The 11,524-nt window shown below is 40.4% G+C and overlaps 1 protein-coding gene across 2 annotated transcripts; it reads left to right on the forward strand.

The window, feature by feature from the left end:
* The first annotated feature begins 1,618 nt into the window (after positions 1-1,618).
* Positions 1,619-8,260, forward strand: LOC119737034 (cytochrome P450 3A6-like). 2 transcript variants are annotated; one of them, XM_038211101.1, is made up of 13 exons: positions 1,619-1,905; positions 2,327-2,420; positions 2,779-2,801; positions 2,967-3,063; positions 3,197-3,313; positions 3,829-3,917; positions 4,422-4,570; positions 4,713-4,849; positions 4,952-5,092; positions 6,096-6,316; positions 6,425-6,562; positions 6,696-6,858; positions 7,299-7,416. In XM_038211101.1, the coding sequence occupies exons 1-13, from the start codon at positions 1,703-1,705 to the stop codon at positions 7,371-7,373; spliced, it is 1,647 nt and encodes a 548-aa protein (XP_038067029.1). In that variant the 5' UTR covers positions 1,619-1,702; the 3' UTR covers positions 7,374-7,416. The 2 variants fall into 2 exon arrangements, with proteins under 2 accessions (XP_038067029.1, XP_038067028.1); XM_038211100.1 differs by having other exon boundaries at positions 1,625-1,905; positions 2,779-2,831; positions 7,299-8,260.
* The last annotated feature ends 3,264 nt before the right edge of the window (positions 8,261-11,524 follow it).

Genomic DNA, 11,524 nt, shown 5'->3' on the forward strand with positions numbered 1-11,524 from the left:
ATCCTCGGAGTGACTCTCCGAGATCGACACACCAACATCACAGTGCGGGAACAGCTGAAAGTGAAACTCACGATCACAGAAGTCATCAGGCGAAAGCGGTTGAAGTGGTTTGGCCATGTAGCAAGAAGGCCACCGGACAGCTATGTCGCTAGAGCATACCGGCAGGACTTCACGAACCCAAGACCTCGTGGCAGACCTCCAAAGAAGTGGATCTCACAAATTCGTGAGGACACCGGCCTTCCTATAGCAACAGCCGAACGCCGAGCATCTCACCGTGAGGGCATTCGTGGTTGTCTACAACAGGGGAGCGCAAGGGTCCCATGGGACTGAGCATTTAAGTCAAGTAAGTCAAGTGTTCGATTACTCACCCCGCGTTTACTCGTGCCCCTAAATCGGGGAAAATTGCACATGCGCAATACTTGCACGCGGCGATGTACGAGTGACGTACTCCTTTTACGGGGCTCCTTTTTAAAAGTGGATTGGTATTAAATATGTGATTATTTTGAAGGTGACATATTGACTGAAGCCATGCTACTTCAGACAGACACGATTTGTCAAATTTCCGCCCATCGTCTAGAGTAATTTGGATACAAGTCTCGTTTTTGAACTTCCCATGGCCGGACGGGCAGCCTGGTTTTAGCATGGCCTTATGGGATACTCATTTATCACCTAACGACCCAAGTTAACATCGATCGCGAATATTAAGGAACTCGCGCACGCGCACTGTTAACTTAAGGGGAGGAGTCATATAAATTGACGGCATTATGACCTCTTATATTGTTGATGAACCCTAAAATAGCGCGGCCCCTAACGCGGCGCACTTGACCTCTAGTTTCTTGCTTATAGGCCCCTAGAGCAAATTTTACATCAAATTTCATAGTAATTGAAATTTTATCAATTAGCTCTGAAAACTACCGTTTACAATTCTTGAGTTAACGATCCCATTACATAGTAATTGAAATTTTATCAATTAGCTCTGAAAACTACCGTTTACAATTCTTGAGTTAACGATCCCACTCAGCCGAATATGTGCCCACTTTCCGGACGCCAATTTTAGCGGAATTTTCCGATTTTATTTTGAAGTGCACAATGAAGCCTTTTAAAATGCGCCCAAAACAAGAAATTAATTTATGACAAACTTTTAGTTGGGTTTGTGAGTGGAGATAATCGTGATTTATAGGAATTTCAAGTCAACTAAGTTCTTAAATGTTAATGTGGAATTTCCGAGATTTGTTCAGGTGCGCCACGTTGGAGTACACTCAGCCGAATATGTGCCCACTTTCCGGACGCCACCGTTTGTTGAATTTTCATGCTCCGCAATTGTCCAAAAAGGTTCAACAGCACGCATTATGAAAGTGATTGTACCAGTATTTAATTTAACCAAATGAAATTGAAGTATTTTTTTAGCGAAGAGGAAACGCCGCAGTGCGCCACGAAAGGGGACTCAGTATAAATGACTTATCTATGGCTGCTCTCATAGATCATAAGAACCAAAGCTGATGTAATTCGGTGGATCCATGAAATCATACCCACCAGTTCCGGGAAAAAAGAATTTCAATGAAGACAAAATCGGAGGCTCAAATGTGATTTTTTTTGTTGCACGCCGTTTATGCGTAATCATCCTGTAAATACGCATGATGTCACTGTCCATTGTATACCGGGCACTGTAAACACAAAACTCTGAACACCCCTCTTGAATAAAATGGATTCTACCACCTGTGCTTGCGTGGCTTCGAGTGCGTTCGTTTTCAGGTGTCGGTTCACCAGGGTGCGTGATGATCTGAGGGAAAACAGAAAAAGCGGTAGATTGCATGAATTTCTGGTCAAAAACATTATGGAGCTGTTAGGATTTGACGTGTCAGTGACTTGGCTGCTGGTCATTGGGTTCGTTCTCTTGGCCGTTTGGTACGTACTTCTAAATGATCTCGTCAATTCTTTTATTTTTGTTTCATGCGGTGACCTCTTTAGTGAATTTTTTGTTGTGACTGTTTGGCAGCACGACCTCCAAAAGGTCAATGGCTAATGTATGGTGGCCCGGAAGAGACATCACCAACGCAAATATCTTTGCAGATATTTGCGAAACTATTTCGATGTCGCAAATACTATATCAAATATCTTTGCAAATATTTGCGATGCTGCAAATCTTGTCGCAAAAATATCTTTTCAAAAATTGTTTGCAAATGTTTGCGATGTAGCAAATACTATCGAAAATCTTTGCAATTATTTGCGATAACATTTCCTTGGACTTGTATTAATTTTTTTTTTTAAATGTTTTTAGATTTGCCAACTGGAAGCATTTGTGACTCTTTCCTCACTTGATTTTCAGGTATGATTGGTGGTGTCACCAGTATTTCCAGAGGCGTGGCATCCCTGTAGCCGACTACATTCCTTTCTTTGGGAACCTACTGCAATTTCGTCATGTAAGATTTTCAATGTTTTGCTGATAGAAGGGTAATTATTGTCCTCTATTTTTGTTGCATGATGTTGTGATTGCCCACCTGACTTTACCGATTTTTACTAAATACCGCAAACAAACTTGCCGTATATAGTTTAAAAAAAAACCCGAAACGGGTCTGCAAACTTTCGATGACAGTTTTGTGGCGTACATTATTACCTTCTTAGCCGTAACGTTCACCAACAAGATTTGGTGCAATTTTACTATACGAATGAGCAGGAAATATTGGCAAATTTTTTTACAATTGAAAGTATTTTTTGGGGATATTGAATCATCACTTTTTAGATAAATTCCTTTCCATCCTTTCACTTTTTTGTTCTCAGGGAATTCAGAAGACGTTCACCGAGTACGTGAAGAAGCACGGAAGAGTCGTCGGGTACGTAGAATTATCGCGCATGTGACACAAATTTAACGTAACAGATTTCTCTTTTTTTTTTTTTTTAAATACAGTGTATCAGTTATATCTTCAATTTTAATTGATAATGCTTCTTTTTAAAAATATTTATTTCAGGTTGTATAGTTTTCGAAATCCATTTCTGATCATCACTGATCCTGACATTTTGAAAAATGTCTTGGTCAAGAATTTCTCCAGTTTCTACAACAGGAGGGTAAGAATTTTAAACTATTCCTCCGAACTATCATCAATTCACGCCATCCCTTTCCAATATTTTAATCGCACCTTAAGCAATGTTAGTTTCATTAGTAAATATATATTTGTGCCTTCCATTCTGTTTTGGACAGAGATTCCCACTTGGGCAAAAGCCCTTGAACAGAGGCTTGACTCGGCTTATGAACGAGGAATGGAAAGAGGTACGCAACGTCATCACTCCGTCGTTCAGTGCCTCCAAAATGAGACTGGTAAGAATTTGTGATAAAATATTAAAAAATTATCAATATTGAAAACATATATGGAACGATTTATTTTGTTCAGGTTCAGGTTCTGGGTTATTTTCCTACTACAAGGTAATTTGAATACTGTACATGGGGAAAAACTTCAACGGAACTTGAAATAATAGTATGGGGAGGTCAGACATGAAGCCGAAGCTTGCACTGATTCTGCCCCCTTTACAAACAAAATACATGTAGTTATACAATTAATGACTAATTAAAAGAGTTATTATTAATAAATAGTAGATGTTTTTACATTAAATTAAGGATGACTTCAACGATTTTTGTTTGTTGGGTAGGTAGTTTGCTATACTCTTGGAGGATGACTTCATTAACGAGTGCATCATAATTTATACAATCATAGATCTCAGATCTAACAAAAGCAGGAAAAAACGTTGACTCAACATTGATAACATGACCCATCATTATAGTTGGTGTAAACCTTGATCAGTGTTTAACTGTGTCTTTGAATGAAATCTTTGCAGATGTCGGAGACGATCAATGAATGTTGTGATACCTTGGTGGCAAGTTTCAGCAAGGCCCAGGAGGGAGGAAAATCCGTCGACTGCAGAGTGTAAGATAGAAGCCAAATATTATCATGTCATGTTAATGTAATATTCAACTCAAAGGAAAAACATTAGGATATTGTCAGTTAGGTGCTTACGTCTATTAGGTGCTTAACCTGCTATGGTACTCGCTACTGTGTTTGAGTTTGAAAGAGGTATGTGGTTCGGGTTCCTGCAATTTTATTGAGCGGTCGTTGGTTCACATCCCTTGAGAGTTAGCGTGTGACTTGTTTTCTTACTGGACCTAAGAAAGCTCTAGGAAAGCATTGTTAATGAACTACTTAATTGTTTTGGTGGGTATACTTCCAGAGCGCCAGGAATCTAAATTAAATTGTTATGAAAATATGCCATATACATCTCATAACTTTACTTCAATCTAGAAATGGAAGCTTGCAATTTTTTGGATTGGATTTTCATTAACTTCATTAACCCGAGATTCACGTCTGTTGGTACCCCGAAAATGGTGTAGTTTTATACAGCGCCCCCGTTCACCCTGTTTTGTTTATCTTTAGGTTGTTTGGTGGTTTCACCATGGACGCCATTGCGAGGTGTGGATTCGGCCTCAAAGTTGATTCCCAGCAGGACAAGGATGATCCTTTCGTCAAGAACGCCAAGAAGGCCTTGGATTTCAACCTGTTCAATCCCGCTCTCATGATCGTCTGTGAGTTGGATTCTTAGTTTTGGAATTTCATTGAAACTGTACTTAGGAAAACCTGCAAGCCTTCCCTGCGTATAAGCAACCAGTGAACAAAATATCATCGGCTTCTGTTGTGATATAATATGTTTTTTTTGTTTCATTTTAGCCGCCTTCCCTGCGCTGTCGCCCGTCTTCAATTATCTCAAATTCGACATGTTCGATCCGGAAGTTATCAAATTTTTCATGAACGTCACGGAGGCCGCGTGCAACATGCGCAGACGGGAGGGTCAGGATGCGACAAAGGTTAGATTTGATTCGATAAGATCTGATTGAATTTGATTGGAGTCATATCTGTTGTACAGTTATTTGGTTTCAAAACACTCTTGATGCGACTTCTTTTTGCAGGGCATCGATTTGCTGCAGCTGATGCTGAACGCCCACGAGGACGAGGATCACGAGGAGGAAGACACGCCCACTGCAGAGAGCGGTCAGAAAAAAGGCGCCGCCCATCGCAGACCACTGTCAACAGTGGACGTCATGGCACAGGTGGGTGTTAGTGGAGCTCGGAGAAAAGAAACAATAATCATTGAGTGTCAAAATTAGAGAAAAGAAAAGTTAACAATTATGAAATTGAGAACGTGGATTTGTACAAGCTACCTAAAAACATTTTTTGTTGATTGTGTGATGTAAAATGGTATCGGACAGTGGTCTCCTCGGTTTTCAGTAAATATTTGAAAAATACTTTAATAATGAATGATAAAAAAAAGGAATGCGTTGCACGAAAAAAAAAAAGGTCTGCTCGTGATAACACCTGTTATAGAAGGTTAAGAATATGCAACATATGCTTTGCTGCAATTTTCAGAAATGGATGAATTTGGGGATAGTATTTTATAGCAAATATTGCTGTTTGAAGGTTTGTGCTCGTAGATGCTGGAAAAACCAAGAAAATTAATCACGTTCTTGTTGTCTGATTCCCTGACCCCACTTAAATTAAAATGGAACAATTTATAGCCAAGTGTCGGGGAATTGAATGGTCAGGGAACTAATCTAGAAGGCTTGTATCCGTTCATAGATGTGTAATCAATTGCAAACACAACTCAGAGTAGTAATTTGGGGGCAGTATCTCAAAAGAGGCCAGTTTTGATACAAAAATAGCACTTTACTTTGCAATTTCATTCAGCCTGAGTAAACAGTCCAGTAATGCATTTTATATTAATTTGGTAGTTTTGTATTTTGATGTTTGCAAATGTTGTTGCCTGAACAGATTTTGATACATTGTTTGAAAGGTAAGTTTTGATTGAGTAAAGGGGATCAGATAGAAATCAGTGGACAAACATTTATAGTGACAAGCAAAAGAGAACTACTTTTAATTTTCAAAGATTAACTTAAGATTCGCACTCAGGCCGCACTTCACCCTTGAATTCTCACTTTGGTGACATTAGACTCTTGAATTCGCACTCAGGCAGAATTTGTCTTCGAATTCGCACTTGGGTAAGGATTCGACTCTTGCATTCTCATTCGGATATGTTTTGACTTTTATAATTTTCAGGCTATCATCTTTTTCCTGGCTGGTTATGAGACTACCAACACGCTGCTGAGCTTCACTGCCTACCTGCTGGCTACCAACCAAGACACGCAAGAGAAACTACACGCTGAGATTGACAACCTCGCTCCCACACGTGACAACCTCGGCTATGACGTCATCAGCAAGATGGAGTACCTGGACATGGTGATCAATGAATCACTGCGCATGTATCCCCCAGCAGTCATGTAAGGAACACCTCAATCGTGAACTGACTTTGACTACTCGTTTTTATTTTCAAGCTATCTGATACCAAAAAAGGTTTGAATAATTTACTCATGATTTATCTTTTGCAGATTTGATCGTATGTGCAACGAGACAATTACCTACGAAGGTCTTACCATCGAAAAGGGTATGGTCGTGTTCGTCAGTCTCTGGACCTTACATTACGACGAGGAATTCTGGCCTAATCCGACCAAATTTGACCCAGAAAGGTAACGAACAACATCATCAAGAGCAATTGTTTTGCTACACAGAAATTGCACCATATTCAACACAAGAAAATACACCACAAAAACACCAAAACATTTCCACTTTTGTTATCACATTTCATCTTCTTCTTCACAGATTTAGCCCTGAGAACAAGGCCTCCATCAAACCGTGCACCTACATGCCGTTTGGCTTCGGTCCTCGTAACTGCATCGGTATGCGCTTTGCCTTGCTGGAAGCCAAGATGGCGCTGGTCCGTATGATGCAGCAGTATCGTTTCGATGTCTGCTCTGAAACCGAGGTAACTTATGAAAATAATTAAAAACTTCAAAGAAGGACTGAACTCCTCCATTTTGACCAATGCCTTGTGTTTGGAACAAAAGTCAAAATACAATCTAAAATAGCTTGATACCGCCGTTTGCATGGAAAAACTCCTAACTCCGATCACTTGCAACTGTCTTTCAAACATATTTCTGTGGAATTTGACCTTCCTTTCTCGTGATTTAGAACCTTTAGAGGAATTTTCAGATGTATCAGACCATCCCAAATTAATGGATCCTTCCTACCTACCAATCAAAGTAGTGCGGTAGCTTGGTCCAAGATGGCGACAAACATTGTGAGAAATATACACAGACCAAAGGGGGCGGAGCTTATGGCGAAATTATGAACGATCTAAAAGATAATCAACCAATACCGTTCATTTGAGAAATATTGAAGACTTTTTTCTTTTCTTTTCTTCAGATCCCACCCAAGCTTGGTAAGATGGGCTTCCTTGCTCCGAAGAGTCTGAAGCTCAGTGTAGTCCCAAGAAACTAGGCTGCCTTAAGGAGATTTAAAGACGTTCATGTTGTATGTAATAAATTGTCATTATGTTTTAACCATTGCAAGCTCTTGGAATAGGCAATACCCAACACAGCTATTTACCTCCTTGCATCCTGGTTGCCTGAAATCATTGCCTGGCTGCTCTTCCTTCAACTTGAAGGCCATTGAGGTGAATACACAATTCGGCCCGTCGTCTCACATCAGCATTAATTAATAGTATGCCACAGATCACTAAGATTCATATCAGCACTTATCCTAATGATCAGTATGGACCACATAATTATGAATGGGATTGAAATGGGATTTGGAATGGTAATAAATTGAGGCACAATGAACACGACTTACAATTATTGATTAGCTCCACATTAATGAAATTTGCATGATCTATTCAGATTAGCCGTGACATAATTCTGGTAAAATAAATTTTGGCCACCCTTATTCTATTTCTGAGAAAATTGACTTTGATAAAAAAGGCGTCTTTTTACTCGGCCTGTATTTTGCTCGTAAAATGCAACATAGAATAGCAAAATTATTTCAAGGGTCAGAGGCCACGAAAGTGTTGATTGGATTTTTATATATATTAAAAGTTCATATGAACTGACAACAAATTAATGTACTGGTCACATACTGTGTACTTAATTATAATGTTTTACCATGTTCGGTCAATTTAGCTTCTCAATTCATTCATATAATACCCACAGTACTACAAGGAAAAAATCTGTATGTTAATTATAGTAGAACGTCATTGTCCAAAAATAGTGTTGTCCAACGTGGCACTTTATATTGGAATAGTCTGGATGACTCTTTTAAATCATCATCCACTCTCTCTCTTTTTCATTAATTTTTCAATTGCATACTTAAACAATGTAATAGGCAATTTAGGTATTGATTGCTGTCTTGCGCCGGTGTCTGTGCTCTGTCTTTTCATGTATGTCTGTCACTTGCTATTGTCTGTCTGTCCATAGGCTGGGGAACAAAAGCTGATGCTTCACCCTGGCGTCAAGCAATATTGAATGCTTCGAGTGGTGTAGTAAAACTAGCCTCCCGAGGTGATCCATGGACATTCTATTTTCCCGAGGCGAAGGTGAGGGGAAATAGAATGGTCCATGGATCACCGAGGGAGGATAGTTTTACTTCACCACCAGATAAAGCATTCAATATTTGTTTTATAACACTTTACCCACAGATTCTGCTTGATTTTAATACATGTATTTTAAATTATCTTAATTTGAACACAGTTGAAATAAACTTCAATTTCAGTACAAAATTGGTGGAAAATGTATTTCTCTCTTCCAAACTACCCCTTCACGAAATGTTTGAACCGAAGTCTGCGGTGCGCTCTCGTTGGAACAATACGCGCTACGCGCAACGCACACACCAGCATCCAGTTGCACACAAATACCGCGCCGTGGAAATAGTACTTTGGTTGCTAATGGTATAGTACTTTGGTTGCTACGGGTATAGTACTTTTGGACGTGCACAGAAAGATAGAAAAATTAGAAAGTAACATGTGACTCGCTCTCGGCCAATCAAGACACAGAGTCTGTGGGTGAGGTGTTATAAAACATTTTATATAACCGACATCTGATCCTTGTCATTTGATTGGTGGAACTCACATCACGTGGCATTCGTTATTGCTCCCATTCATGCCGCGGCTCAAAAAGTACTATCCGCCCATGGGGAATGGGAAATATTATAACACCTCACCCACAGATTCTGTGTCTTGATTGGCCGAGAGCGAGTCACATGTTACTTTCTAATTTTGCTATTTTTCTGTGCACGGCCAAAAGTACTATGCGCCTAGCAACCAAAGTACTTTACCATTAGCAACCAAAGTACTTTTTCCACGGCGCAATATTTGTGTGCAAATGCATGCTGGTGTGCGCGTTGCGCGTTGTGCGTAGCGCGTATTATTCCAAAGAGAGCGCGCGGCAGACTTGGGTTCAAACATTTCGTGAAGGGTTAGTTTTTAAGAGAGAAATACGTTTTCCACCAATTTTGTATTGAAATTGAAGTTTATTTCAACTTAGTTCAGATTTAAATAATTTAAAATATTAAAATCAAGCAGAATCTGTGGGTGAAGTGTTATAAAAAAATATTGAATGCTTTATCTGGTGGTGAAGTAAAACTAGCCTCCCTCGGTGATCCATGGGCCATTCTATTTTCCCTCGGCTTCGCCTCAGGAAAATAGAATGGTCCATGGATCACCTCGGGAGGCTAGTTTTACTACACCACTCGAAGCATTCAATATTTGTATACTATTCAACAGTTAGGATCATGACGCGGTATTTGTGTGCAAATGCATGCTGGTGTGCGCGTTCAGCGTTGCGCGAAGCGCGTATTGTTCCAAAGAGCCAGCGCTACAGCGTTGGGTTCAAACATTTTCGTGAAAGGGTGGTTTGGAAGAGAGAAATACATTTTCCTCCAGTTTTGTATTGAAAAAAGTTCAAATATATCAAATGACAAGGATCTACATGTCAGTTATATAAAACAAATATTGAGTGGCTTTAAATTGTGAATTGGGAGGAATATTATCGCTCAGTAAAATCTGGACTTTTCCAGTTCACTCGGCTTCGCCTCGTGAAATGGAAAAGTCCAGATTTAACCTTGCGATAATATTCTTCCCATTCCACACTGAGCCACTCAATATTTGTATAATGTGTCATCCTTTTATGCAGCATCGAAATAAATGTATCATTCTATTAATGAGCATTGCCCATCAGCTTACAGGAACACCGTGAATTATTGCATCAGTCTGGTGATTTGAAGGTTATTGAGGCTCCTTTTATGGAACAGATTGCCGGATATAAAATTTCCACAGTAGCCCTTGGCGGTTCGGTAGGCGGGCTCGGTTCGGCGCCATGCCCCTCCACAACTACACGGCAGTCAGGTGGTGATTTCGGAAGCCCGGCAGTTCCATACCTTCATGTAAATCACAATGAAACGTTAGGGGATTCTCTGCATTTTATTCGACAAGTATAATTTTGTTGAGTTGGTCAAATGACAAATTTTCAATAAAGAACTCTTTAAGTCATTTTATTTATTCGAAGTGCACAATCAATCCTTTTAATATGCGCCCACAATAAAAAAAAACCTTATTTTATGAAAAAATTGTAGTTGGGTATGTGAGTGGAGATAGTTATGATTTATCGGAATTTATCAATTGTAAATAAACTTAAAATGTTAACGTGGATTAACTCAAGATGAAGTTGTGCGCCACGTTAGGGAACACACGGCCGAATTCGTGCCCAATTTCCGGACGCCACTGTTTCAAGTTGAATTTCGACTAAGTTTCACGCCTTGAAATTGTCCACAAAGGTTCAACAGCGAGCATTGTGGAGGTAATTGTACGAGTATTTAACCGACTGAATTTGAAGTTTGTCAACGAGGAGGTTTGGCAACACTGCTGAGGAAAGTCGAGGGCGCCAAGTTATAGGGGCCCCCTATAAATGGCTTATACGCTGCGCTCATAAGAACCAAAGCTGATGTAATTCGGTGGATCCATGAAATCCACTACTGGGAAAAAAGATCTTCAACGAAGACAAAATCGGAGGCTCAAATGTTTGGAAAAACTTTTTTTTCAGTTGCACGCCGTTATGCGTAATCGCTCCGTAAATACACATGATGTCACTGTCTATTGTACCAGTGTCATATGAAAATTTGACTCCTATGAAAATCGGACCCCTATTTCCATATTATTGGTTGCTCCCTCGCACGTGACAGGTCACTCTCCCGAAATGATCCTAAAATAGCACAGTATCGTACTCACGCGTGCGCAGTACTACAATGAGTCCACATTTCATGGAGTCGGATATTCACGCTACACCGGTGTCACGGTCTCACTTCTCCGGCGTGCTGGATTCTCCGGGTGAATGCGGCGGATAATTGAGCACGTTACAGTGCACGTTACATGAGCACGATACATGCTCATGTGTCCGCTGTGCTTACTTTTCCTCGGGCAGGGGCGTCAATCGCTTCTCAAAAGTGTGTGTGTGTGTGTGTGTGGGGGGGGGGGGGGGAGGGGCATACCTTGATCAGAACTGATGCGAGCGCGAAGCGCGGAGCCCTTACGGCGTGGGGTTCAGGGCCCGCTTAAGGGCCCCCAAAAAATTGGATTCTAGATGCTCTGTGGTGTGATCTGGAGC

Source organism: Patiria miniata, unplaced genomic scaffold (assembly GCF_015706575.1).
Source record: "Patiria miniata isolate m_02_andy unplaced genomic scaffold, ASM1570657v1 HiC_scaffold_3, whole genome shotgun sequence".
Lineage (NCBI taxonomy): Eukaryota > Metazoa > Echinodermata > Asteroidea > Valvatida > Asterinidae > Patiria > Patiria miniata.